At 40.9% G+C, this 27,501-nt stretch overlaps 1 protein-coding gene across 2 annotated transcripts in view; it reads left to right on the plus strand.

Moving 5' to 3' along the window:
* aqr (aquarius intron-binding spliceosomal factor) overlaps nt 1-23,634 on the plus strand; it is a 67,641-nt gene extending 44,007 nt beyond the window's left edge. The window contains exons 25-35 of one of the 2 annotated variants that reach the window (XM_008103092.3): nt 719-854; nt 1,938-2,147; nt 2,906-3,043; nt 5,048-5,119; nt 5,777-5,964; nt 7,432-7,603; nt 8,909-9,079; nt 11,195-11,280; nt 12,312-12,486; nt 12,668-12,781; nt 23,156-23,634. In XM_008103092.3, the coding sequence (XP_008101299.1) occupies nt 719-854; nt 1,938-2,147; nt 2,906-3,043; nt 5,048-5,119; nt 5,777-5,964; nt 7,432-7,603; nt 8,909-9,079; nt 11,195-11,280; nt 12,312-12,486; nt 12,668-12,781; nt 23,156-23,419 (1,726 nt within the window). In that variant the 3' untranslated portion in view covers nt 23,420-23,634. The remainder of the gene's footprint in view (nt 1-718; nt 855-1,937; nt 2,148-2,905; nt 3,044-5,047; nt 5,120-5,776; nt 5,965-7,431; nt 7,604-8,908; nt 9,080-11,194; nt 11,281-12,311; nt 12,487-12,667; nt 12,782-23,155) is intronic. The other variant, XM_003214489.4, reaches the window with a different exon arrangement.
* Nucleotides 23,635-27,501: the final 3,867 nt, after the last annotated feature.

Raw genomic sequence — 27,501 nt, forward strand, 5'->3', positions numbered from 1 at the left:
TGTGTGGACTCTTGCCACACCCTGGACTTTCCACAGATATATATTCTTTCCTTTCCTTACTTAGTTTATCCATACCTCACAACCTCTGAGGATGCCTGCCATAGATGTGGGCAAAACGTCAGGAGAGAATACTTCTGGAACATGGCCACACAGCCCGAAAGACATACAACAACCCAGAGAAATTATTGCTGCCATAAGAACAGCTGCCTTGGCCTCTTGTCATTCTCTTTGCCCTCTTCTCACTGCCCAAGCTCTCCTCTTCCTCTCCCCTTTTTTTCTCCCCTTCTCCCCCATCCACCTGAGTGGTGAATGTGCAAGGGAATCTGTGCACCCTCCTTTTTCTACCTCCCCTATACATTTTCCCTTTTGACTGAACATATGTGCTGGTGAATCTAGCCACCTCTCAAAAGTACAGGCACTTTTATAGTGTGTTTAATATGGTGGGGAGGAGGGCTAAAGATAGTCAGATTTTCCTCACTTTCATGTGGGCCCTTTTCTCCAACTCCCCACTAAAGTTGAGGGCTCACTGAATTTTGTATAACCTTTTGGGGATTCTGACCAACTTCATCAAATGTGTTGTTAGTTACATGATTCTTTGGGTCTTCGCCTTTCTCATAATTCATGCATTCTTTTTCATTACACTACATCATGTCATGGTAGCTAACAAACGGGGACTGAAATGCATCCATCATTCTTACTGTGTTACTCTGATCTGCAGGTATGGAAGAGTAAATTATGTTCTGGCTCGAAGGCTGGAGCTTCTGCGGGAAGTTGGGAGATTGCAAGAGAGTCTGGGAGTCCCAGGAGATGTTTCTTATACTTGTGAAACAGCTGGCCACTTCTTTTTATATCAAGTAAGGAATTTTAAAAGCCATCCTCCATCTTAGGTCCTCAGTTAATCAATGCCATCTTTGGAACCAGAGCAGGAGATGTGGGGAAGTTGATTTGTCTCTAATAGGAAGGAAGTTTACTAGACCACTTTTTGGACTAAGAGAGATTATGCAGTGGGGTGCAAGATTGAGGACAGGGGCAAGCCTATGGCTGAGTGGGCCATTGGTCATCCTTGATATGCTCCTGAAGTTCCTTTATTTAAAAGCCTCAGAAAAGAACCAGTCACAAGTAAACCTTGAGAGTAGAACTTTTAACTACCAACCATGTAGGTCTTTGCTAAAAGGGCTTAACTCTGTTGGCAAAGAGAGACATCTGCCACGACAAACAGTCGTTTCTTGGCCAGTTTTCCAAGGACCACAGGCTTCCTTACAAAACAAAGTACAGGAATGAACACAGTATATTAAAGGAAGAGGCCCAAATCCTCAGAATATGGACTGACAAAACAGTTGTATTTCACTTTTAAAAGGAAGTGACAACTGAATCATGCTGTTCTTTTGTTTTTGCTGCTGTTGTTTTAATGCTACGTACAATGAGTCATACTTAGAAGGCCTACTTTTGCATGAAAGTTGCTGTGGAGTTTGAACTGACTTATCCTCCAGTTCTCTGCCTTGATTATGTATTTCAGAGCAATAACCCATCTTGAAAATTGAGACATGTTCTGAATGAAAATGAAATATTTTCCTTGTGTGTTAGCTATTGTGAATACCTATTTAATGTATTCATGACTTATTTTTTTAAGAGATACATCCAATGGATTTGTAAACATTTTAGGTTATAGATTAGCTCTGCTAACCAAAGATGGGCACTGTATGCCCTAGACCAGGTGACAGAGAATCTCATGAACAAGTAGAAAGGAGAAAATGCTCCCTTGAGTACCCTCCCCATACACCTAGGAATCTCCTGATCTTCAAAACTGAGAGAGCATTAGAGGGTGCTGCATTGAGTATTGGAAGTGTACAAAAGCATCTGGATTCCAACCACAGTAAATATGCAAAATGTCACATTTTAGTTTTATTTTAATGTTTCCCTCTCTCTTTTTTCTGTAGGTAATGTCTCGTTGGGAAGAGTACATGAGCAAAGTCAAAGTGAAGAGCAGCAAACTGCCTGATGTTGCTGATATCTGCAGCCTCTTTCCTTTTCGCCAGTATTTTGCAAATGCCCCACAGCCAATTTTCAAAGGCCGATCTTACACTGAAGACATGGAAATTGCTGAAGGATGTTTTAGACATATCAAGAAGATATTTACTCAGCTTGAGGTAAGACTAATAAGAACAGAAAGTACCCTGGCATCCATTCGTAGTAAGAGGAAGAAAGGAAAAGAAGGGTCTGATTAATATTTTGTAAGATTCTGTATATTATATTTTGGCAGCAAATGCAAAAAAAGACTTCAAGATCGTTTTTGTATGGTCTTTAATTAATATTTTAAACTATATGCAAAGTTCTTTTGTATGGGATGGGAAGCATGTAAAGAATTTTTTTAATGTATTTGTGGTGAAAACTTAGTTTTATGCACCACATTTGGTCTATTTTGTTTTTTGTCCAAATAAACCTTTTCTAGTATGAGACTGGCCATATTTTTAGTGCAATTGAAAATGTATAACAAAAAGTCAGGAGGAAGAGATTGCCTTTTAAAAGAAGACAATTTGTACGTGCAGAGCTTTCCCTGTGAATGAGGGATGTGTATATTTCTTTATTGATTAAAGATGGTTCCAAATCTCTCAAGTGCATCAATTTTAAAATTGATTCTGTATAAAAGCAAACAGAAGACTGGTATATTGGAACATCAGGCAATCAGTGGAGTCTCACTGTTGATTTCAATGAGTAAGAAACTGCACACCAATATCTGAGTCGGCCATCAAGATAAATGGGGAAACTTTTGAGTATCTGGTGGACATCAGAACAACTGGAGACTTCCGCCAGATAGCTATTGCATTTAGTGGCTGGTTGACAGTTATGTTGCATTATTTTTTCATTGTTCCGCAGAACTTCAGGTGTTTTCTTCTGTTTCCTGTAGGAATTCAGAGCATTTGAGCTGCTCCGCAGTGGCCTGGACAGATCTAAATACCTTCTTGTGAAAGAAGCAAAGATTATTGCAATGACTTGTACGCATGCTGCTTTGAAACGCCATGACTTAGTTGAATTGGGTTTCAAGGTAAATGCTAAGTATTCCTTGTGTGCCATCTGCAAACCTATATTCTCTGTATTTTGTAATTAGTCTGCAGTCTGGAGATTAATTACACCAAAAAAAGCTCCATCCTTTTTGTAGTTCAGATGGTGGTGCTGTCTCCTGGCTTCTGTAATCATCCCTGCATCTTTACGTTACATCCTCGGATTTGAGAAGTCCTTTTTTGAGCTAGAACTGATTGAAATTCTGAGTGTTTGCTTACTATTGAAATCTGATAAGCTGGAATATGTCCAGAGGAGGGCCACTAAAATGATCAAGGGTCTGGAGAACAAGCCCTATGAGGAGCGATTTAAAGAGCTGGGCATGTTTAGCCTGCAGAAGAGAAGTCTGAGAGGAGATACGATGGCCATGTATAAATATGTGAGGGGAAGTCATAGGGAGGAGGGAGCAAGCTTGCTTTCTGCTGCCCTAGAGACTAGGACGCGGAACAGTGGCTTCAAACTACAGGAAAGGAGATTCCACCTGAACATTAGGAAGACCTTCCTAACTGTGAGAGCTGTTCAGCCATGGAACTCTCTGCCCTGGAGTGTGGTGGATGCTCCTTCATTGGAAGCTTTTAAACAGAGGCTGAATGGCCATCAATCTGCTTCTTGGCAGGGGGTTGAACTAGATGCCCCACAAGGTCTCTTCCAACTCTATGATTCTATGATCACTGCTGTGGGGTAAATTTTATTGGTGGTAAATCAATGGATTCGAGGATTTATAACAGAGGAGAGCATCTCTTTGTCTGATGGATGCTAACATCCCCTCACAGCAAGTGAAACTGAATGCCTAAACAACTATAGCTCTGGCTGGATAGTGAACCCTTACTTTCACCCCTACTTTTAGGTGAAGCAACTGGAAGGGCAAAATCAAACAAATAAAAATGAACATTGCAAGCATGCCCGATTCCAGTATATATGGATAGAGTACAAACTATTCCAGTACATCCAGGCAGTCCCCAAGTTACAAACATCGACTTACAGATGACTCATTGTTAAGAGCAGGGATGAAACAACAGGAAGTGAGAGAAATCTCCTCATCAGAAGATAAATTCACTCCTGAAAGAGTTATCACTCCTGAAAGAGTCATAAATTCACTCCTGAAAGATAAATTCACTCCTGAAAGAGTTCTGAAACAGGGGCAGAGACAGCAAAACAAACTCCACAGGGATGTTCATCCTTTCCTTTGCTATCCAAAGCTAGAACCTATCTTGTTAGTAACTTGTGGACTGTCTGTCTGTATAGCTAGAGTAAACAAGTTAGTAGCAGCAAGATTGTTCCCAGCTCCCTCTGTATCCTTGAACTGCCAGGTCAAAGTGCAAACTGCTGTATCTAGCAGGGCCTACTGAACATAATAATCTTTTTTACATCAGTGGAAAGCTGATGCATATAAAGATGCCTATAAAGATTATAGAAGCCAACTGCTTTATGACTAGCCTCTCTTTGAATCAATAAGCAAAACTTTTGAAAACCTACCCCATACCTGTTAGGATACACTGTTACAAGATTGCTCGGTTCAGAATAACACATCAAAGCAACAAAGGATCTTTTAAGACCAATGGGTTTATTTTATGTGGTCTTCTTGACATGCCTTAGTAAAAATCGGAAATGTGCAGATGCTTTGATGAACAGTGAACTTTGCTACAGGCAGTTGAAAAGTTTAATCAGTAAAAAGAAAAAAAATGCACAGATATGTGTAGCATTCTGTCAGATTTGAGATTTGTGTGGGTATGTAACTATCTCTAGTTACATAGTAGATGTTTGGTTTTCTTTTAGGGATATAATTTATGCACATTAAAACTATTACTCTACTACTTTTAAATTTTAAAAGTTTTCAATTTGCACAATCTTGTGCATAATCAGTTATTAGAACCCTCTATATATAATAATTATTATCCGGAATAAAATATTTTCCTATTAAACCACACATATACACACTATATGCAGTTTCCCTTCTTAAGCTCTAATCTTTTTCTTTTTCTTTTCCTAGTATGATAACATCTTAATGGAAGAAGCTGCTCAGATACTGGAGATTGAAACTTTCATACCACTTCTCTTGCAGGTGAGAACACTAGCACTAATTCAATATATGTTCCTTTTAAAAATTGTTTTATTCTTGTGCGCTTCAGGATGCCTTGGGGAGCAAAACCACTTTGCAGTTTATTTGTATGCCATGTTGACACATTTGTACGAATAGTGGAAGGATGAATCTACTATATCAGAAAGTAACAGTTTGATATCTGGTATCCAACATCTGGTATTGAATTCAGATTCATCACTCCCATGTGAATAATTTTGCAAAGGGAAAGAGAACACATTCCCAGCTTAGATAGATAGCTGTTATAGATACAGGAATGGAAATTCTGCTACTCTCCAGATGTTGCACCATTTTTCTCAGCAATCTTTGCCAGCCTGTGCAATAGTGAGAATGCTGTAAGTTGCAGTCGAATAACATCTGGTGACCTATATGATTCCCACCTCTATGCGGCTATCATTTAAAATGATGTAAATAAAATGGCATTCTTCCTATAATATCTTTATGTACTTGCTTATTTTAAAATATAAATAGCTGAAGCTATCCATTTTTTCTAATGATGACATCATAGTTTTTAATATAGTTAAAGAGAACATTGACATTATGCAGTAAATTAAAGCGGTTATTTTTTTCTCAGTTATGGTTATATGACCTTAATTTTTGAATTTTGTTTGCATTCAATAGAATCCACAAGATGGGTTCAGCCGATTGAAACGATGGATCATGATTGGGGACCACCATCAGTTGCCTCCAGTCATTAAAAATATGGCTTTTCAGAAATATTCCAACATGGAGCAGTCTCTTTTTACACGATTTGTTCGTGTAGGAGTGCCAACCGTTGACCTGGATGCTCAAGGAAGAGCTAGAGCAAGGTAAAACAAAAGGAAGCTATTAAGGATAAATCTAAGTGACAGGTGAATGCCTTAAATGAAGAAATAAACTTCTTACCAATACTGAAGTTTGTCTTAAGGGATATACACACAATAGGTTTCTACATTTTTGGAATTGTTTTTCCTCTGCCCTGAAATGGACCTCATCTGTTGTCACTTTATATTTTATATGCTGTCTTTGCTCTTTCGGATTATAAACATTCCATAGTCTTATTTTTCTTACTGTTGTATTTCAATAGTCTTCCAACAGACCTAGCCATGTTTATAATGTTGGTATTTTAAAAATATTATAAGAAAGCAAATAAGCCTTTTCTCATAATACTTTACTTTGGTTAGCTTTTAATGCTGATGAATATGGTTATGGATTCTAAGTGACCAACGCAAGTTATTCTTGGGGGATGAACAAGCACAAGCCAAACTTAGCCGTGTTTTGTTAGTGAATAATGAATAGCAGCTTGAGTCTTTAAAGCATCCAGACACAGGGAAAGGAACTGCAATTCTACTCAGATGGCAAGCTGCCATTTTGCATATTCTGTCATGTGCCAGTATGTGTTGCTGTACATTTTAGCCTTTGCTACTGTCCATTTCTGCTCCTAGCTACTGTCACATGTCATTTTAAGCTCTTGCCTCCATCTCTCCTTCCTCTTTCCATACTTACATCCAGCTATTTGCCAGACTGACTCTCATCTGTCCCCTAATGGTTGTATCCCATTCCTTCTATATGTATCATGTGACATCCTAGAGCAGTTTCATTGAATCAGCATCTTAATGAGGTTTAATGCATTCGTTCTCTTCTTTAAAAGTATTCCCACTGCTGTACAGTGACACATGGCCTGATATGGATGGGATTCAACCTCTGCTGTTTACCACAAGTTATTTCCAGTTCTGTTTCTATCTCAGAGTTGTGGTCATTGTTAGATTCGTCTTTACAGAATACATTGGTGAAGGAAAATCCATTCATATATTTACTTTTGTCTGTTAAACTATATTGGTAGCTTCACAATTTTAGGAAGAGTGTACAATGCACTGTGTATTTGGCTGCTTATGAAATATATTTGGAGAATCCACTGGAAGTAATATAAAATAAGTTTCTTAAAATAAGCAGATTGTTAGACATTGGCATGTTTTGAAATCTCGATTATCTGTTAGCTTGCTTCTAAAGTTCAAAAGGCTGGATATTTCATGTGGACTACCAAACGTTTCAGTCTTCTAGAAGGCAATGATAAAGTTCCATTTTGTCACCACTAATTTCCCCCCTAGTTGTAGTTCTATTTTATTGTTTTTTAAAATAGTATTTTGTTCTTGCCTCACAGCATTCCAATATAATTGTTCTGTTACAATGTATGCACTTTTTATGCCTCTGTAATCGTAAAGGGAAATGCCGTACAACAAGACATTGACTTAAGAGTGGAACCTATCAATAACTGTCTCCTTTTTCCCCCCTCAAAGCTTGTGTAATCTCTACAATTGGCGTTACAAGAACCTGGGGAATTTGCCACATGTACAGCTTCTGCCTGAATTCCGAACTGCAAATGCCGGGTTCTTGTATGACTTCCAACTTATAAATGTAGAAGATTTCCATGGTGTAGGAGAATCTGAACCAAATCCTTATTTTTATCAGGTAAGAAAACTAATGTTAGTTTATTTATGTAATACCCCGTCTTTCTTTCAGCATGGGATCCAAGGTAGCGTATGTTTTAAAAGCACAAAACATTTTTTATTAAACTTTATTAAAAAGTTGAAACACAATACATTACATTTTATTTAAAAACAGAAGCTTGAAAACTGCATTTAAATATGCTTAAAATGTAATAAAATAAAAACACTACATGCACACATTGAAAACTCTGGCAGAACATGCTACAACAAAACAGCTTGAATAGAAATGTTTTCACCTGCCAGCAGAGAGACGGCAAGGTGGGATGTCTTTATCAAATCTGCAGTGATTGTGGTGATGATGATGATGATGATGATGATGATGATGATGATGATGATGATATACCCTGCTTTATCTCTCCTGAAGGAGAGGTGGGATCAAAACAAAGCTTCCCTTGTAGATCTTAGAGCATGGGCAGGTTCATATAAGGAGAGAAGTTGTTTCATACAGTCTTGACCTAAGCCATGTAGAAGTTTGCTCTGAAAGGATCGGCTCCCAGTGGGATTATTTTAGCAAAAGGATTATATGCTTTCTGTGACCACCGCAGTCAGCAACCTAGTTACAGCCTTTTGGAGCTGCTGATGTTTCTGAACAGTTTCCAGAAGCAGTCCCCCATAGAATGTGTTACAATATTATAAACAGGATGTAATGTGGTATGTGCTTTTCCTGAGCTTTACCTGTGAATTGAGAATAACATGCAAGTAAAGATTTTATGCCATTCAATTAACTGAATTTTTTAAAAAGCATTAAGAGATAAAATGTCTCCCCTCAGGTGGACAGAATATTTTCAATTAGGCCTGCTTGGCTAGAAGTAAGAGTATTGCTTTCAAGGGATGTGCTCTTATAGACAATGGTACTTTTTAAGGAAGATTCTGATACTAAAATATATAATAATTTTTCAGGCTTTTAAAAGAATGAGATGACTACTTTTAAGTAATCTCCTAAATCTGGGCACTGACTTCTTTGCACTGTGAGCCAAAAGATTGCTCAAATTGCTTTTTAGGAGATAAGCTACCATTGAGCTGTTATATGTGTCACCCATCCACATTAAACAAAGGAATATATTATACTAGTAGAGTGAGGTAAAAGTAACCAAGAATGCCCTGGTGTCACTACTATTTTAATTTCCATTTTATGAGTGAATCCTATTATGAAATTAGGTTGGGTGGGATGGAGAAAGAGCAAGAGAGCCTGTTCAGGTTGTAGTGATACAAATTTCCTTTGTTCAGATGCATAAAACAAATGTGGACCTGTTTTAAAACTTTCCAGAATCTTGGTGAGGCAGAATACGTTGTCGCACTGTTCATGTACATGTGCCTGCTAGGATACCCGGCGGAGAAGATAAGCATCTTGACAACATATAATGGACAGAAACATTTGATTCGGGATATTATTAACCAGCGTTGTGGGAATAACCCAATGATTGGAAGACCAAACAAGGTGATGTTCCACATAATAGTAAATTCTATTTTTCTTTCATTTCAAAAGAAATTCTGAATAGGTTGTCCAGTGCCTACTAGAAAAAAAATCTTAAGGTTTTGCTTTGATTGTGTTTAATGTTGCCTATGGACTTGATATGTGTGTGCTCATTGCAGCGTGGAAGTCATTTATACTTTTTCTTAGTTAATGATGAGCATTGAAAAAGTAAGTTAAGCTTTGATGATTTGTAGGCAATAATATAAAAATTTATAAACCAGATTTAACATGCAAATACATTCTGGGTTTATTAGTTCACAAAATGTGTAATTCTGCATTTTGAAGGATTTCTTTATACAGTATTTAAAACCCCCAAAGAGCCTCAGGGAGTATATAAATTACAGTGGCTTACATTTTCTAATTAGTTTGTTGCACTTTTTGCCCAGATGCAGTTACTAAAGGCAACAGCAGCCAAGATTAGAACAATTATAACCATGGGCAGTTCCATTTCAGGAATCAAATTATTATACCAGTAAGAAGATTATATATTGAATTTCTGATAAAGACATTAAATTTGTGATAAATTAACCACAGAGGGTTTTTTTTTTTTAACATTCTGACCAACTATGTCATTAAGACCTTATCCTTATTTAATATTTAATATTTATTTTCATAATATAAACCCATGTCTATTAAAGCTTTTTTAAAGCAATTATGTACACAAAAATGCCCACGAAAAACACCCAGCGTATTTATTAACATATATCTGTACATTTCAGTTATTGCATTTGGTCATTCTCATAATCTTGTTATGCAGACATGAAATTTGATATATTGGTTCTAATAATACTGAAACATTTTATGGTGCAATCCTGTGGTCTCTGAGAGGGCAACTTAAGACCCATGGAATAGTATAAATTGTCTCTTTGTGAACCTATAGAGTTGTCTGTCAATGGATATGATGGTTTAAGAGTGGTGTAACTCTTGCTGTCACTGGGGGTGAAATTGAGGACAGATCAGGATCTACAAAGTCTAAGGCCAGCTGATTTCTCCAACGTATTTTTTTTATAAAAAACTCTCAAATAAGCCCGCCTAGCCTTGAAGTAAATTTCATCTTATTGGGAGCAAGAGCAAAAAAACAAATTTTTTTCAGCACCAATGCCCCGGACCGAGTATGTGCTAATTTAGGAAGCTTTTCCCATCACCTTAAGACTATTCTGCCCATAGTTTAAGGGTAAAGGTAAAGGTTTTCCCCTGACATTAAGTCTAGTCGACTCGGGGGGTGGGTGGGTGGGGGTTGGTGCTCATCTCCATTTCTAAGTCAAAGAGCTGGCGTTGTCCATAAACACCGCCAAGATTATGTGGCTGGCATGACTGCATGGAGCAGTTACCTTCCCACCGGAGCAGTACCTATTGTTCTACTCACATTTGCATGTTTTTGAATTGCTAGGTTGGCAGAAGCTTGGGCTAACAGCGGGAGCTCATCCTGCTTCCCAGATTCGAACTGCAGCTCAGTGGTTTAATCCGCTGCACCACTGGGGGCTCCCAAAGTTTAATGCTCATTAAATTTTCAAACATTCTAAATACTGTTACTCCAATAGTAAAGTGTTGTGTAGCAGTTTTATTTTTTGACTAAAGAAGCAATTGTGATTTAGAGCCTGCAAAAATGGAGTAAATGACTTTGGAGGGCTGCATCCATTCCCTTAGCATCCACCCTCCTAGTTTGGGGACCCCTACCTTAGAGTTTCCATTGAAAGCAGCAATCGGATTAGTCTGATGTATGGCAAAAAGGTTGTACTTTGCTGTATGTTCCTCTCTGAACTCATCAGCAATTACTTTCTGAATGCCCCATTTTCCAAACCTGAGTGGGGCACATAGCTTTTAATGGAATGGGGTAGAGCAGACAGACATTGAAGTCCTGCTTTTCCTTTGGAGTTATTTGGTTTGCATCCCACAAGTACTTGATGAAAAAAATAGAATTTCAACTTCTTTCCGGTCATGTTTATAATTAAGTACATATTTAATATCTTTTCAGGATGTTACTGTAGTTCCAAATGAGCAGAGTGCCTTTACCAAAGTGTTCTTTTAAAATCTCACTGAGATGCCAACAAATTAACACTCTCTCAATTTTTCCATTAGGTGACAACTGTAGATAGGTTTCAAGGTCAGCAGAATGATTATATAATCCTTTCACTTGTGCGAACTAAAGCTGTTGGACACTTGAGGTATGTAATAATGTAGTTCATTATGGGGCACACTCCTAATCAATGCCTTTTTCAAACATGGAGGGTGGGGTTGGCTCACATGGAGGGCTAAAATAGTTCAGCCCCAAATCCATAATACTACATCTCATATAAAGGGATGTTTTGAGTTTCAGCAGATTAGTGACAATAACTCACAAATAGTTATAAACAAAATTATTTAACCCATCTTAATCAGAAAAGTATACATTGAGCAATTAGTTTGGTTGTAAGAGGCATAGAAGTTTTATTATGTAGATTCTAATAGGGGGGTTAAAAGCTGATATAAATAAAGCAGAGAAAGTCGGTGAATAAAATAGAAATCTACACACATGAACAAAATTTTGAAGGCTGCACAATTAAAGGAACTTTCCTAAAGAAATAGGATAGAGTTGTCTATCTGGTCTGGCTTCTAGGAGCTACTGGAATTGTGGATTAACCAGAATTGGCAACCTTTGGGTTTCAAAGAGAAGCAAAAAAGAGAAAAAGGCAAGAGGGAATAAAAAGTTGGAAGTTCACAAGCAATAGACCTGGCCTGAAACCCCAGAGAGCCATTACTGATCAATGTAGATCACACTGAATTAATTGCCTGAGAGTAAGGGTGCATCTTCTACACTGTAGAAATAATACAATTTGACACTACTAAAAATGCCATGGCTCAGTGCTATGGTATCATGGTAGTTGTAGTTTTACAAGGTATTCGGCCTTTTCTGCTAAAGAATGCAAGTGCCTCACCAAATTACATCTCCCGGGTTTCCATCACAATGAGCCATGGTAGTTAAAGTGTTGTCAAACTGCATTAGTTCTGCAGTGCAGATGCACCCAAAGGCACTTCTGATTTCCCCTCTCACTTTTAAAAATGTTAATCAACTATGATACTTTGTGCAGTCAGAGGGAAGAAATTGCATACTTTGACTAAATTGTCAAAGTATGTTTCAATTACAGGAAAAGGGAAAAACATTAGTTGTTCACAGTATGTCAATTTATTTTATTTTATTTTATTTTCCTTTTTGAAGGGATGTACGGCGTTTGGTGGTTGCTATGTCAAGAGCCAGACTTGGGCTTTATATATTTGCAAGAGTTTCACTGTTCCAGAACTGCTTTGAGCTAACACCAGCTTTCAGTCAGCTGACTGCCCGTCCTCTCCAACTGCATATAATCCCCACAGAGTATTTCCCAACAGCACGACAGGTATGACCAGCTGAATGGAGTTATAGAAAAAGAGTATAATGATGACTTCAGTATAAGAATTGAAACTGCCTTTCTTTTCTTTAAGGCTTAACTTTCATTTGTGAAATGTTTATTTTACCTGTGTGCTCTTATACTGGTTTTCTTTTAAACTTTCCTAAATAGCACCTCTTTTTCTTCTTAGAATGGAGAACATCCATCTCATCAAGTCCACATTATAAAGAATATGCCTCAGATGGCCAACTTTGTGTACAACATGTATATGCATATGATACAAAGCACGCGGCAACACAGACAGGTATGGAACTCTGAAAGTTGGGGAAACATTGTGTTTATATTAAAATGCACTTGGGGAAGCACTTTAAATTATTTCTTATAACTAAATGGATTTATATGAAAAAGTTAAAGATATGGTTAAGAAAAATATGGTTGAGTAGGCCTTGGTTGAAGTTTTTGTCTCTAGAGCAACAGTTAGCCTGGTATATTAGCACTAAGGCTACCTATAATTTTAAACATTTTTTAAAATAAGATAATTGATAAGAGAAGAAAAACAGCAACAAAGTCCTAAAATTAGCTGGGGAGTCAGTATGGTGTAATGCTTTGAGTGTTGGACTAGAACTGGAAGACTAAAGTTGCCTACCTACAAGGGAATCTACAATTTTAAATAACAAACAATAATCTGTTGTTGCTATGTGCCTTGAGCTGTTTCTGATTTATGGTGGCCCTAAGGTGAATTATGGCTTTTCCTTGGCAAGATTTGTTCAGAGAAGGTTTGGCTCCGCCTTCATTTGAAACTGAAAGACTGTGACTAGGCCAAGGTCTGCCATTGGGTTTCCTTGGCTGAGTGGACATTTGAACCTTAAACCAGAGTCATAATCCAATACTCAAAAAGTTGTACCATGCTGGCTATCTAACAAACAATAATGCTAATGACAATACCTAAGAATATTTGGTACAATACATGGATTCTAGCCTTTGTCTCTAAACCTTTCTAGAGTATTAATCAAACATATTATAGGAAAACTGGTAGGGAACGAACTTTGTACATTTTCGGTAACACTAGAATTCGGTGAAACTGATTGACAGTCAATAGAATTAGGGCAGGAAATTGAGTGCCACACTCATAATTTACAGCGTTCACCATGACAAAATATGACCATGACTACTAGTTTATATGGCTTTAAAGGGGGATTAGGCAAATTCATGGAGTTAGAACTGTCAGTGGCTTTTGCCCATAATGCCCAAATACAGCATGTTTCAAAATGATGGACCCAATTTCAACGCAGTTTATTTCACAATAACAACATGTTACAATTACATAAAAATTAAAAAAAAGTTTAATGAGTTATTAGTTATCAAGTTTTACTAATTGTTTTAAGCCAGAAAAAAAACCTTAAAGATATCTCTGCAAATGGAAAATATCTCATTAGGCCTTGTATTGAAGGATCGCCATCTTGCAGTTGACTGAGGCTGTCTGTGCACTGGAAGAGGCATCCAGTGGCAATAATTTGAAACTCTATGCCCCACCCTTTAAAGGGGTAAGAGATTAATTTATGGTGCTCTGTGTTTGCAGAGGTAATAGTAATTTCAAATCGGGTCCATCTTTTTGGAACAACCTGTAGAATTTCTACTTCCTAAGTAATATGCTTCCAGTACAACTATGTGGGGGGAGCACAAGAGGAAAAAGGCTATTCATGCCTTTCTTGTGACTTCCCAGACTCATCTAGTTCGCTATGGCTACTATGGGAAGGGAGATTCTGGACTAAACAACTCTAGAAGTTGCCTAGGGTTCTGGTTTTGTGGGGAAAGGCCAGATGTAAATAAATACATCATAATTATTATTTCATTCCCAAAGTGGCCTACCATGAATTTAAGGTTATTATTAATCCAAAATGGAAACCAAAGCTTTTAAATAGTTTCTGATGTTTTGCTGGAGAAGGTGCAGAGGAAGAGCAAGCAAATCCAGGGGAAATAAAGCACATTCATATCTACCTGAGAAGCTTTTAAACAGAGGGGCAGATGGTCATCTGTCAGGGGTACTTTGTGCTTTTTCTGCATGGCAGGGAGTTGGACTAGATGGCCTATGTGGCCTCTTCCAGCTCTATTATTCTATGATTCTACCAACCTTACATCGGTATTATTTGAGAATTACAATCCTATCCCTATTCATCTGAGCCCCTTGAGGTCCATACATTCAGTCAAACAGACAAAATATTAACTTGGGAGAATCAAGTTGTTTTTATGGATTCCAAAGATTCTCAGAACACAGGGAAGAGTATGCTTGATGCCAGTAATCATCCTGAAACAAGACTTACCACATATACTTGAGTATAAACCGGCCTAAATATAAGCCGCGGTACCTAATTTTATCACAAAAAACTGGGAAAACTTATTGACTTGGGTATAAGATAAGGGTGGGAAATGCAGCAGCTACTGGTAAATTTCAAAAATAAAAAGATACCAATAAAATTACATTAGTTAAGGCATCAGTATGTTAAATGTTTTTGAATATTTAAATAAAATTGTAATTTAAGATAAGACTTTCCAACTCTGATTACCTGTATACTCGAGTATAAGCCGAGGGGGGCTTTTCAGCCTATAAAGAGTTGGAAAACTCAGCTTATACTCAAGTATATACGGTAATTTGATTCATTGATGCAAATTGTAAGTGATTATTCTGAAGAGATGGCTGCAAATCCTTTTATATTCAAAGCACTCAAATTATAGTGCAATGAAGACTACCCTTGTGAATCCAAATGCATATTTAATCTCATAGACTTGCAGCAAATGATTTGGTGTCTGTTCTTCGTGGTATTCTTTAAGATGCTATTTTTAGTATGATTTTAGTCAAGAGTTACAAAATGAACTGAATGACAGTAATCATGCATGGATAAAAATTGGACCAGCTGCATTGCAGAAGGAGCCCTTGTTTTTATCTAGCAGCATTTATATATTATCCTAAGGACAAAGAGATTCCTAATTTGAGAGATTCAGATTTTCTGAATGCCCATAATTAGTCTCCCTAGAATAATTTCAGCCACAGATTACAAGTTTTAGATATAGTAATTTGAAAAGTTTTTTTCTCCCGGTTGACTGGTGAAGCATCAGATCTTTCTAGGGCTGGCTGAAACATGAGTTTTTTTTATCACATGCTTGAATGCTAGTGTGAAGCAGCTCCTTGAAACCTATGCAGTGGCTGAAGTATGTGTGTATGTGTATGATACCAGTATCAAGACCAATGTACCTATATCTTTTTTCTTCGTGTACTCTGTGAATGCACACTAATGGAGAAGGCTGCGCCTGCGCAGGCTCCAACGGATACTCTTCCAAGCTAAAGTTTGAAATTTGGCGGTAACCCCGCCCCTCTTCCCAGAGGGTATAAAGGGCGCCCTCCGCGCCCGCTCTCCAGTTCCTTTTTTTCCGCCGCAAAGCTCACTTCGGACTCTTCGTTCTTATGTCAACCACGCGTTTTAAACGGTGCACTCAGTGTGCCGCTAAGATTCCAGATTCCGACGGCCACGCTAAGTGCCTTTTCTGCCTTGGCGAAAGCCACGTCGTCGGTACCTGCCGTTTTTGCCTGGCCTTTACAGCTCAGGCCAGAAGAAATAGAGCTGCGAGACTCCGTGCAGCTCTTTACGAAAAAACTCTTGCTCCTGAGGCTTCCACTTCCACCTCGGCCTCGATGGCGTCCAGGCCTGCTCCGTCGGTATCATCTAAAACCTCGAAAACCTCGAGACCGCGACCGACCAAACCGCCCTGCACGGTGACCACCGCTACGGTATCCACCCGGTCGGGCAAGATGGGCCCTTCATCAACTTCGAGTTAGGTGGCTTCGGCCATTTCCACTCGATCCCGCCTGGCTTCGCCGCCATCTTCTTCCGCCATGAAGATTGCCTTCAAGAGGGCTCAGGAGGAATCCAGACGGGCTCAATCTGACTCGGCAGCTGTGTGCCCGATTCCCCCGACGCCGGGAACATCGCTGAGGGTCGCGTCGAAACAACCCCCAGCAAAGAAACGAATGATCCAGAGGTCGTCCTCCTCAGCGTCTTCGAAGAAGGACGTCCCCTCCTCTGGGCCTTCCTCTAGGAGATCCTCTCCTATCCAACCAGCACAACGCCTCCGCTCCTCTTCCTCTCCTCATGGTCAGTCCTCGGATGCGGACGCTCAAGCCTTCCCCGACCGGTCGGTCAGGACAGTTATTAAGGCTCCCCAGCCGGCACCATCTCGTCTTCCGGCTCGACAAGAACTCTTTCCCCCGGCTCAAACACCTGAGAGGGGTAGACAGATGACGCGCTTAGCCCGCGCCGCCCAGGCCTCCGCGTCCAAGGGCGTTCCTCCACAGCCGGCTCTCCCTGCTCCTGAGGTAATACCTCATCAGGACTCTGTGCTTGTTTCTCCTCCCCGGTCCCCTCAAGGGCCCGAGGAGGATGACCCCGATATCGAACGCCCCGAGTCTATACTCTCCGCCTCCGTTGTCTCTCTCGGTCTCGACCTCTCCCCGCCTCACGACGCCTACGAGGTCGACCCACCTTCCCCGACGGATAATATTCGGGCTTTCTCCGACCAGATGGTCAGAATGGCAGACGCTCTGGGGATGGAAATTAAACAAACTTCAAAGGCCGTTACCGACCCCGTTTTCAAGAGGGTTCAAGCCCAAGCCCCGCCAGCCACCTTGCTGCCTTTTCTTCCATACCTCCTGGACGTCATCCAGGCATCTTGGAAGACTCCATCTTCGATACCTCCAACCTCTAAGAAAATAGAGGCCTGGTACCGAACCGATGACGAAGCCTTGGAATGGCTCAAGCATCACCCTGACCCAAACTCCATGGTGGTAAAGGCCTCCCAATCGTCGGGTCGACACTCCAACTCCCCTGCCGACAGAGAGGGCAAACGCTTCGATGCGGTAGGCCGCAAGCTGTACTCCGGCGCTCTCCTCCTTTGCCGTATGGCAAACTACGGGGCCTGCATGGGCGCTTATCAACAGATCCTCTGGGAGAAAGCCCAACCCTTCTTCGCCAAGCTTTCTGACGAAGACCGGTCAGTCCTTTCGACCCTCCAACAGGAGGCGGACTCTCTCGCACACCACCAAATTCAAATGGCTAAGCATACCGGTGATACCGCCGGAAAAATGATTGCCCACGCGGTCGCGATCAGACGGCATGCATGGCTTCGGTCCTCAGGACTCTCTTCTTCCTCTCGACAAGTGATCGAAGACCTTCCTTTCGACACCCAGGGCCTTTTCAATTCTGGCCCTGATGACAAACTTAAGTCCAATCACGACTTCAAGATTCTCGCAACAAAGTGCGGGACCGATCAACCTCAGGCTCAGCGGACCCGATGGTTCCCGCAACGGTACCGTCGCTACCCTCAGCCTTTTCGTCACCAGCCGTTTCGACGCTCGTCGAGCTCGAGTCACCACAGTCATCAGCAACAACCTCGCCGCCAGCACCAGGTCCCGAAAGGTCGGGGCAAAGGTCCTGCAGCTATGCCACAACCCCAACGACGGGCCTGACGCCCACTCTCTCGGGGATCTTTCTATCTCCACTACTACTGCCACTAGCATGCCGTTCCTAGGCCCCGACCAGATCCTTCCTCTCTGTTCTTTTCTCGACCGCCTAGCTCCTTTCTACCACGAATGGGAGTCTATCACCTCAGATGCCTGGGTTCTTCGCATTGTCAGAGACGGCTATGCCTTGGAATTCGAAACTTTGCCACCCACGGGTCACATCCTCCACACCGACCCTTCACCGGAAATATGTGCCGAGGTCGACTCCCTTCTGGCGAAGGGCGCAATCCAGCCTTCTCCTTCCGAGCAGGACACTCGAGGTTTCTTCTCGAGATACTTTACGGTTCCCAAGCGGGGCGGAGGTCTTCGGCCTATCCTCGACCTACGGGCTCTAAACCTCTTCATTCTGCTTTCAAAATTTCGAATGGTTTCAGTGGCCTCCATCCTCCCGATGCTCCGACACGGAGACTATTTCGCCTCTATAGACTTACGCGACGCGTATTTCCACGTCTCGGTGCGTCGATCCCACAGACGCTTCCTTTCCTTCAAGCTCCTGGGACACTCTTACCAGTTCACAGTTCTCCCTTTCGGCCTCGTCACGGCCCCAAGGGTCTTTACAAAGGTGGTCGCCGTGGTGGCAGCGCACCTCAGGAAACAGGGCATTATGGTCTTTCCTTATCTGGACGATTGGATGATTGTCGCGTCCGACCCCTCATCCCTTCAAAACCACGTCTCACAGACTCTTTCTCTCCTGCAACGGCTGGGCCTTCAGTTGAATGTCTTAAAGTCTCAACTCCTCCCAACCACAGAGATCCGCTTCATTGGAGCTCTCTTCAACTCCATCACGGAAACCGCCTCCCTACCGAAGGACAGGTTCCTAGCCCTTCAACAGCACCTTTCTCTCCTCCTCCGCAACCGCAGGATCCGAGCCCACGCGGTCCAAGTTCTTCTGGGTCACATGGCCTCCACGGTCATGGTTACCCCTTTCGCCAGATTACGTCTCAGACCTCTCCAAAGATGGTTTATAGACTCTTTCAAACCCCATCGGCATCCGAGCTCAATGTTTCTCACGGTACCGAACCACGTTCGCCTCTCCCTTCGTTGGTGGCAGGACCCAGCGAACGTTCGTGTGGGACTTCCCTTCCATCCCTCCCTACCGTCAGTCACCATCACGACCGACGCCTCCAATTTTGCGTGGGGAGCCCACATGTCGTACCTCACCGTCAGGGACCTGTGGTCCACCCAAGAAAGGTCTCACCACATAAACTTTCTAGAACTGTTATCAATCTTCAAAGCCCTCCGGGCGTTTGCTCGCTTTCTTCCCCACAAGTCTGTTCTAATCCAAACGGACAACGTAGTAGCCATGTACTACATCAACAAACAAGGAGGTACGGGCTCGAGAAAACTCATGGCTCTCTCGATGGACATTTGGCTATGGTGCATAGCGAGACACATAACTCTGTCGGCAGTTCACCTTCCGGGGGCTCAAAACACTCTAGCAGACTCTCTAAGCAGAATAACGACCTCCCCCCACGAGTGGCGTCTCGATCCCGAGATCCTGAAATCCGTCTTCGACGATTGGGGCTGGCCAGCTCTGGACCTTTTTGCCTCCCCCTCGAACGCTCAACTTCCTCGCTTCGGAGCGAGACTACCTCCAAACTCGACTCCGGGCTGTCTCGGAGACGCATTTCTCCTCGACTGGACTCTCGAACCCGTCTATCTTTTTCCTCCCTTCCCTCTCATCTCGAGAGTAATAGAGAGACTTTATCTAACACCGACATCGGCCATCCTGATCGCCCCTGCATGGCCACGCCAGCCGTGGTATCCCATCCTACTCCGGATGTGTGCGGATCCTCCCCGCACTCTCCCAACTCTCCCTCATATACTATCTTCGCAGGAGGGACAGGTCCTCCACCCCGACGTCCCGTCCCTACACCTGACTGCCTGGAGGATACTTCCTTAAATTCTCTCCACCCAGACCTGCAGGCGATCCTTCGCGCCGCTCACAAACCGGCCACATCGAAGGCCTATGCTTACAAGCTGGCAAAATTCCAAACTTTCCTTCGGGACCGATGCGTCGATCCCGCCTCTACTTCGATCCCGCTGGTCATGGACTTCCTACTTTCCCTTGCGGATCGTCAACTTTCTCTGGCCTCGATAAAATCCTATCTCGCTGCTCTCTCCTGGCATTTCCAACGTCAGGGACAACCCTCTCTCTTTTCTAACAACCTCATTAAGACCTTCCTTCGAGGTTACAACAACTTGCACCCTCCAGTTCAACCTCCGACTCCCGGATGGAGCCTCGAACTCGTCCTTTCTCAACTAGCTTCAGCTCCCTTCGAACCTATGGCCTCTGCAGACCTTCACCTTCTCTCTTGGAAGACTGCCTTCCTTATCGCTATCACCTCTGCGCGCAGGCCTTCGGAACTGGCTGCTCTCCGGGTGGACGAACCCTATCTCCGTTTCCACCACGACAGGGCTGTCCTTCGCCCGGACATCACCTTCCTACCTAAGGTGGTCTCTGCTTTTCACCTGAACCAGGACATAATACTTCCTGCTTTCTTCCCTAATCCTTCTTCTCTGGAACGGAAACTCCATCTCCTCGATGTCAGGAGAGCCCTCCTTTTCTACAAAGACAGGACTAAGGACATACGTAAGTCACCTAGACTGTTTGTGGCTTACGCTACCCATAAACTGGGCGAACCACTTTCTTCCCAAAGACTCTCACACTGGATTGCTCAGACCATCGAGCTCGCTTATCAGCTGGCCAAACGCCAACCCCCCCTCTTCGATCCGCCCTAGATCTACGAGGGGCCTTTCCACCTCTACGGCCTTCCTGAGGGGCGTCCCTCTCGACTCCATCTGTCGAGCGGCTATCTGGTCCACTCCATCCACCTTTGTTTCACACTACAGGATGGACTCAAAGAACCTCAAGGACTCGGCCTTTGCCAGGTCCGTCCTTTCCTCCTGCCTTACCTAATGTTGTTGCCTTACTCAAAACCAGTTTTCGGGTTTATCCTTCTTACAGGCTGACCGTTGTCATCCACCCCGTTTGTAATCGATGTGCTCAGGGATTCTTTAACGTAGTGCTTGTGTACTATACTTACCCACTGCACTGAAATGTATTTTTTTGAATACTTCTCCCTCTGTTTTCAGAGAACGAGTTTATGCCTACCTCTGTATTTTCTTACAGACTATTGCTCACTTACAATGTTGTGATTGTGTTCTGGATCCTAACAACAAGGCTCGGTTTTTTTGCACTATATGCTATTGCATCGCTTCTTTGACCATTGCACTTGCTTGTTTTTGCACCTTGTGCTCAATAAATGTGTTGTTTGGACACTAGACTGGTTATCGGGTTTGCTATCCCACCTACCTACACCTCAGCTTGCTAGTCTCCATTAGTGTGCATTCACAGAGTACACGAAGAAAAAGGACAGGTTGCTTACCTGTAACCGTGTTTCTTCGAGTGTACTCTGTGAATTCACACAATCCCGCCCTTCCTTCCCCACATGCAAACCTCTCCCTTTCTCGCTGCCTTTGCGGCGTAGGAACTGGAGAGCGGGCGCGGAGGGCGCCCTTTATACCCTCCGGGAAGAGGGGCGGGGTTACCGCCAAATTTCAAACTTTAGCTTGGAAGAGTATCCGTTGGAGCCTGCGCAGGCGCAGCCTTCTCCATTAGTGTGAATTCACAGAGTACACTCGAAGAAACACGGTTACAGGTAAGCAACCTGTCCTTTTCAGCATAAAGGAAAGGAAAATAAGAAGTAGAGGGGAGCTAATGGTAATACCTTGCTGGATTATATTATTTTTAACTTGTTGGCAAACACAATAAAATTATTTAGAATCATAGGGATGAAAGAGACCATGAGGGCTATTTATCCAATCCACTGCCATACAGGAACACACATCCCTTCTTCCAAGTACTAAACAAGTTGTTTGAAGTTTGAGTTCTTCTCCCATGATCTGCATGTCTGGAATCTAGTTTTGTGATTCCTTGCATTCCTCTTTTGCTTTTTTGCTTTTGGCATTAAAGCAGGGAGACACCTAGCTTGCTGGATCAGATATTCATCATACACTAAACAGAAAAGAGAGCGGAAGCATGAGAGCATTTCCCCTAGTCTCAGAAGATTGAATTACTATCTATCTCTCCAAGGAGATAGGGCAGAATACAAATAAAGTTTTTATTTATTTATTTATTTATTTATTATAAGTTGAATATCTCAATTTGCTTCATAATGGTTCATAATGATGAGATCTCTATCAGAAAAACACGACTCACACTGCAGTTATGGGAACCTTCACCTGAAACAAGTCTAACTGAATTTATGGGATTTTTGTGCAGCTAAAGATAAAATTATGCCAATAGAGTTCATCCTCAGACCAAGCCTTATGTTTTTGAAGTACTGTGTTTTCTTTATTCTAAGTTCTAATTGTTGCCACTGTTGTAAGCCGCCCTGAGTCCCTTCGGGTGAGAAGGGCGGGATATAAATGTGAGAAATAAATAAATAAGTCATTTTTTTCCCTCCCACATAAACATCTCTATTGGTGGTAATGAAATTAGTGTGCATCTTGCAATTGATATAATTTTAGAATCGAAGAAATATAGTAGTGTGATAATTAAATGATTTTTTTTCAAAAATATGTGTAGTAATTCAGTTTGTATCCCATGTAAAAAAAATTTAAATGCTGTTTTAAATTTAGCATTTAATAATTTACAGCGTTTGTTTAAGCAGTTAACTTTTCAACTGATTCGTAAATGACCTAATTTATGTCCAGCGGTCTTCCAGTTGTGGTATTCCTCACTAGAGAAAATGTTGAGGCTATTATAAAACTAGTGGTACTAACTGTAGGCAAGCAGTGTGCAGGGAAGTCCTCATAAGAAACATTTAAACCTCACTCCAATTGCTAATCTCACTAGAGTAGCTGTATTGAATCAATGAAATGTATGTAAGTGTTGCCTTACCATTCAGTCGCTGATTCAGTGAATCCCCACTAGTGGAGACAAACCATTGCACTTAGGCCTCTGATTCTGCAGGCAAGCATATTTGGTATTGAAGTTTTCATATTTAGCATGTCTAGTTTGACAAGATGTCTTGGCTCTTGAATAACCTCCCCCCCCCCCCCCCCACGCTTTCATAATGCATTCTTACATTTTCTTATTAGCAGGATTTGTTGCCTCCTCCAGCACTTGTTGAAGAAAATGAAACAATTAATTCTCAGGAAACTGAAATAGTTCCAAGCAAGGACACTGAAATGGAGACAGAAGATGAAATCAAAACTACCCCAGTAGAAACGGTGGAGGAAAAGGTTCTGGAGGAGAAGCAGAAAGCAGGAGAAGAGGAGGAGGAGCATCGGAAAATGCCAGAGCACCCTGGAAGAGACAGTGATAGCGAAGACAGCGAAACAGAGGAAGACAGTGGGAAATGAACATTCATTTTTCAAGTGGAAGTTTGAAAAATGAGTAAATGTTAAATTGTATATGTATATCTGTGAAGCAGGCCAGATATCTAAATGTTGATGATGCTTGAAGTATCATTTATTCACAGCAAGTAATAAGTAAATGTAACCAAAGGACTGACCATGAAATTGCAATTTATATTTTTATTTGTATATTAAGGAATTACTAAAACAATTTTAATCTATTAGTTTGTATCATTTTCTTGTACTATAAACATTGGTTTGGGTTTATAGATATTTTTCTGTTGTATGTAGAAGCCATCAAAATGAAGAAAATTGCTAAATGTATGTCTTTACAAACAGTACGGAATTGAGTCAATACCTGCTTTCGGCAGGCATTAGGGAAGGCTCCCTTTCCCAGTTTCGAGTTATGCCCTATGCAGCACAGTTTATTTCATCAACGAAGTCCTATTCAAGGAGAAAAGGTGGATGAGTACCCTTTGCTAATCTAGTATAGTCAGTCATAATTTGTATCTATCCTAAGATCATGAAATCAACCCATGTTAGATTGTACCACTTCATGCAATTGCTTCCATTTGAATACTTTTCATGTTTGTTTTTAAACTGTAAATTCAAATATCAGCACCATAGGAACAAAGGTAGACTTGGCATCCTTTCCTACCAGCAAGGAATTCCTTTTAATTTGCAAAAGCATTCAGTAATAGTATCCTGCTGCATCTATGTTCTGGAAGTAATGTATTCTAGGAATGGTTTTATTATATGAGCTGCTGTTTGTATCCAGAGGCATATGAATGAAGTCATTAGGTTTACCAAAGTGTTCTGCTGAGTCAGAAGTGCTAGAAAAACACTATTTGCATTTTTATATTGACCTTTATCCAGTAAATCTGATGCATACATAACCATCAGGGTTTGAGGAGCAGGGAGAGGGCTATAAGAGCCATTAAGATTTGACTTGTAGCCATTAAGAATAGCAGTAGTGTCAAGGGAAAAAAACATTTATCTTAATTATTCGTTTCCTATGCCACTCACAAATTATTGGGAAGAAGAGCTAAATTATTGTTGTTATTGTTACCTACCTCTCCCCATGGATCGAAGCGGGGAACAACAACAAATTAAAATACAATACATAACATTCATAAAAACACATAAACCAGTTAAAACACATAATATCCATTTTAAAAACATAAGACGAACACATATTGAAACAATTGGATCATTGTATAGAATTCGTAATTTTAAAATAACTTTAAAATTATCTGCATAAGTCTGCCAGAAAACATTGGTCTGTAATGCTGTTTTAAGTTCAGACACCATATCCAGTCATCGTATCTCTTCCAATAAGTCTTCAGTTCTAAGACCCATTCCCCCATATGGGATCCCCCCTAACTATGGGATTTGTCTTAGAATCATGGGGGCATTCTCACATAAATACAGCTTTCTTCTGTTGGTGGTAATGAAATTAGTGTGCATCTTACAATCTATGGCTTCTTAGAATCTGTGGTAAATGAGAACCAATCTGTTCTTTCTTGTCCAGTACATTATACAGTATTTGGATTGGTAATTTATTCTGAAAATCAGATGGAGGGAGGGACAGAGGAATGCTTTTAAATTGTTAGAGAGGGGCCTAACGATGGAGATTATTGTTTCATGAACTATCGGGGATGAACGGTAGAAGGACTCTAGCCATGCAATCAACTATGGATCCTCAGCCTTATTTCTTACCACGTTCCAGTAACTAAAATTTTTTGAACAAATATAAATATCAGTATAAACACCTATTAGTAGGTGTTTTACTTAACTTGATATAGATGGTTCACTTTCACAAGATGTCAGGACATGGGTCTCTGCAATAAAAGTACCTTGCCTAAATAAGTGCAGGAAGCAAATCCTCAAAGCTTGCAGTAACTTATTGCAATCGATTGGACCAAAGCTATCGCAGCACATTCAACATTCAGCCTAGACTTGGCTGGAGGTGCTCAGACAATCAGCATTTAACAAGCTGACAAGCTGGGATCAAGTTTTGAGAACTATAAAGCAGAGCCCATAGATTCTCCTAGGAAATAATGAGGACATATATATTTGCACCGTCTGTTCTAAACAATACCTGGATACCTGTCTTTTTAAAAAATGCACACAACTGGCCGGTATTTCTGTCATCACGGTATCCATATTATGGAAAACTCTGCAGCATCCAGGTGAAAGCTCTCTAATAATAAAAGCCTTGGCACTTCAAGCCTTACTGGAGATAAATGTGACAGGGCCTGCCCATTTATCAGTGATGAATTCCTGAATTACCAGGCTGCAACATTAGAGTAGTCCTGCTATGCATCGCCAGGCGCTTCAGCGTCCTGCTGCTTAAATTTGACATCTCTATGTTGTCAAGAGAACTATTTTTAGACTGCTGGTCTGGGGCATGGAATGCTTATTAATTACTTTAAAGGGAAAGGAATGGGCTATAGGGAGGGTTCTATGCTTTAGCATTTCAGATACTGTTCCAAGTGGCAGGACAGATTGACTCTGTTAAAGGGACTATTTTTCAAGTGTTCGTGTAACAGCAACTAAACCTAACTGAAATGCTAAGAGAATAGAACAAGTCTAGGACAAATGTAGCCCTTCAGATGTTGATAGACTAATTCCACTGTTCTTCACCATTGGTTATATTGGCTACAATAGTTGGAATTTACACTCCCAACAAAATCTGGAAGTCTGCGTAATTCTCAATTCTGGTATAACCAGATTTTTAAAATGAAATGCATATATACTTCAGCCCATACCCTTCTTTCTTGATGAACTTATATATATTTATTTAAAAACATCTGCATTGTCTACAAGACAGTTGTAGATAAGGAGAATAGACCTTCATGCAGGCTAATTGTATCTTTGAATTTGATGGGATAGGTAGCAAATTTTAACCCCAACTCCAATGTTGTTCCAAAATGTCAGTGGCATCTTAATTGTCTTCTATGTAGCTGAATGGCAATGTTTACGTTCTATAAAGATACTGGGAAGCTTGGCCTTCATTGAGGACATGTAATGTACCTGGCTGGTTTCTTGAAAAGCCTTTTTAAAAAATACTCAGACGATTGGCACTTTACAAGTAGACTTGAGTGACCTTTTGACAATTTAATTACTAGAGTTCTGAACATATTTGTGTGCCTGTTGTCTTATAATGGCCCCATGAATTTAACAGGGCTTTTAAAGGCAAGGCATGAGGTGGTTCTTTCTAAAATACAGCCTAAAGCATCTGACAGTTTCCCATTCAATTACTAACCAGGACTGACCCTACTTAGTTTCCACAATCAAATGGGTCTGGTGCCTTTAAGGATTTAGGCTACATATAGGTGTGAATACTTACTTATTTTGATATTTATCAATCTATCAAGACTACTAATTTTGTATTAGTAAGAATCTAGCCTTTTTTGGTCATTTAAGTGGGCAACAACCAATCATAAGTAGCAATCACATGTAATAGCTGGTCTGTGGCAGTAATTCGAAAAAGCTATTCATGTCATTTGTGAGAAGGGCAGCATAACTACTATGTTCTTTAGTCAAAAACAGGAGGAATGTGCCACATTGATCCCTCAAGAATCAGTTGCCTTTAGTACTTCAGTTGTAAAATCTGCCAGGCATTCCTGGGGCTACTTTTAGATCATTGTGCACCAGCCCTAGCTTAATGAGCAATAAAGTTCTGGGTTCAAGTCAAAAATAATGATTTGACTTTGAAAATATTCAAATGCTTGGGACATAATGGCTTGTACCCACAGACTCCCAGTGGAAAATACTTCCATATTTGTGAGGAGTGCATTCATTTCAAGGACATTCAAACACAATTGTGCTGATCATTAAAAAAGCAACAAAATCTATTCTCAAGTAATTCCTTTATTAAGGTTGAGCTGAAATGTTACAAATGTAGTATTTTGTAGAATGTTGGTTGGTTCTGGTAGATATTGTGGAATTTCTATTTTAGTTGTACATACATATTAAAATAATTTAATATACAATGATATTTTGATAATTTTAAAACTGCATTTCAGTTATCAATATATATCTTGACAGCACAGTTTAGTCAAAATTAATTTATAGCAATACAA

This window comes from Anolis carolinensis, chromosome 1 (assembly GCF_035594765.1).
Source record: "Anolis carolinensis isolate JA03-04 chromosome 1, rAnoCar3.1.pri, whole genome shotgun sequence".
Lineage (NCBI taxonomy): Eukaryota > Metazoa > Chordata > Lepidosauria > Squamata > Dactyloidae > Anolis > Anolis carolinensis.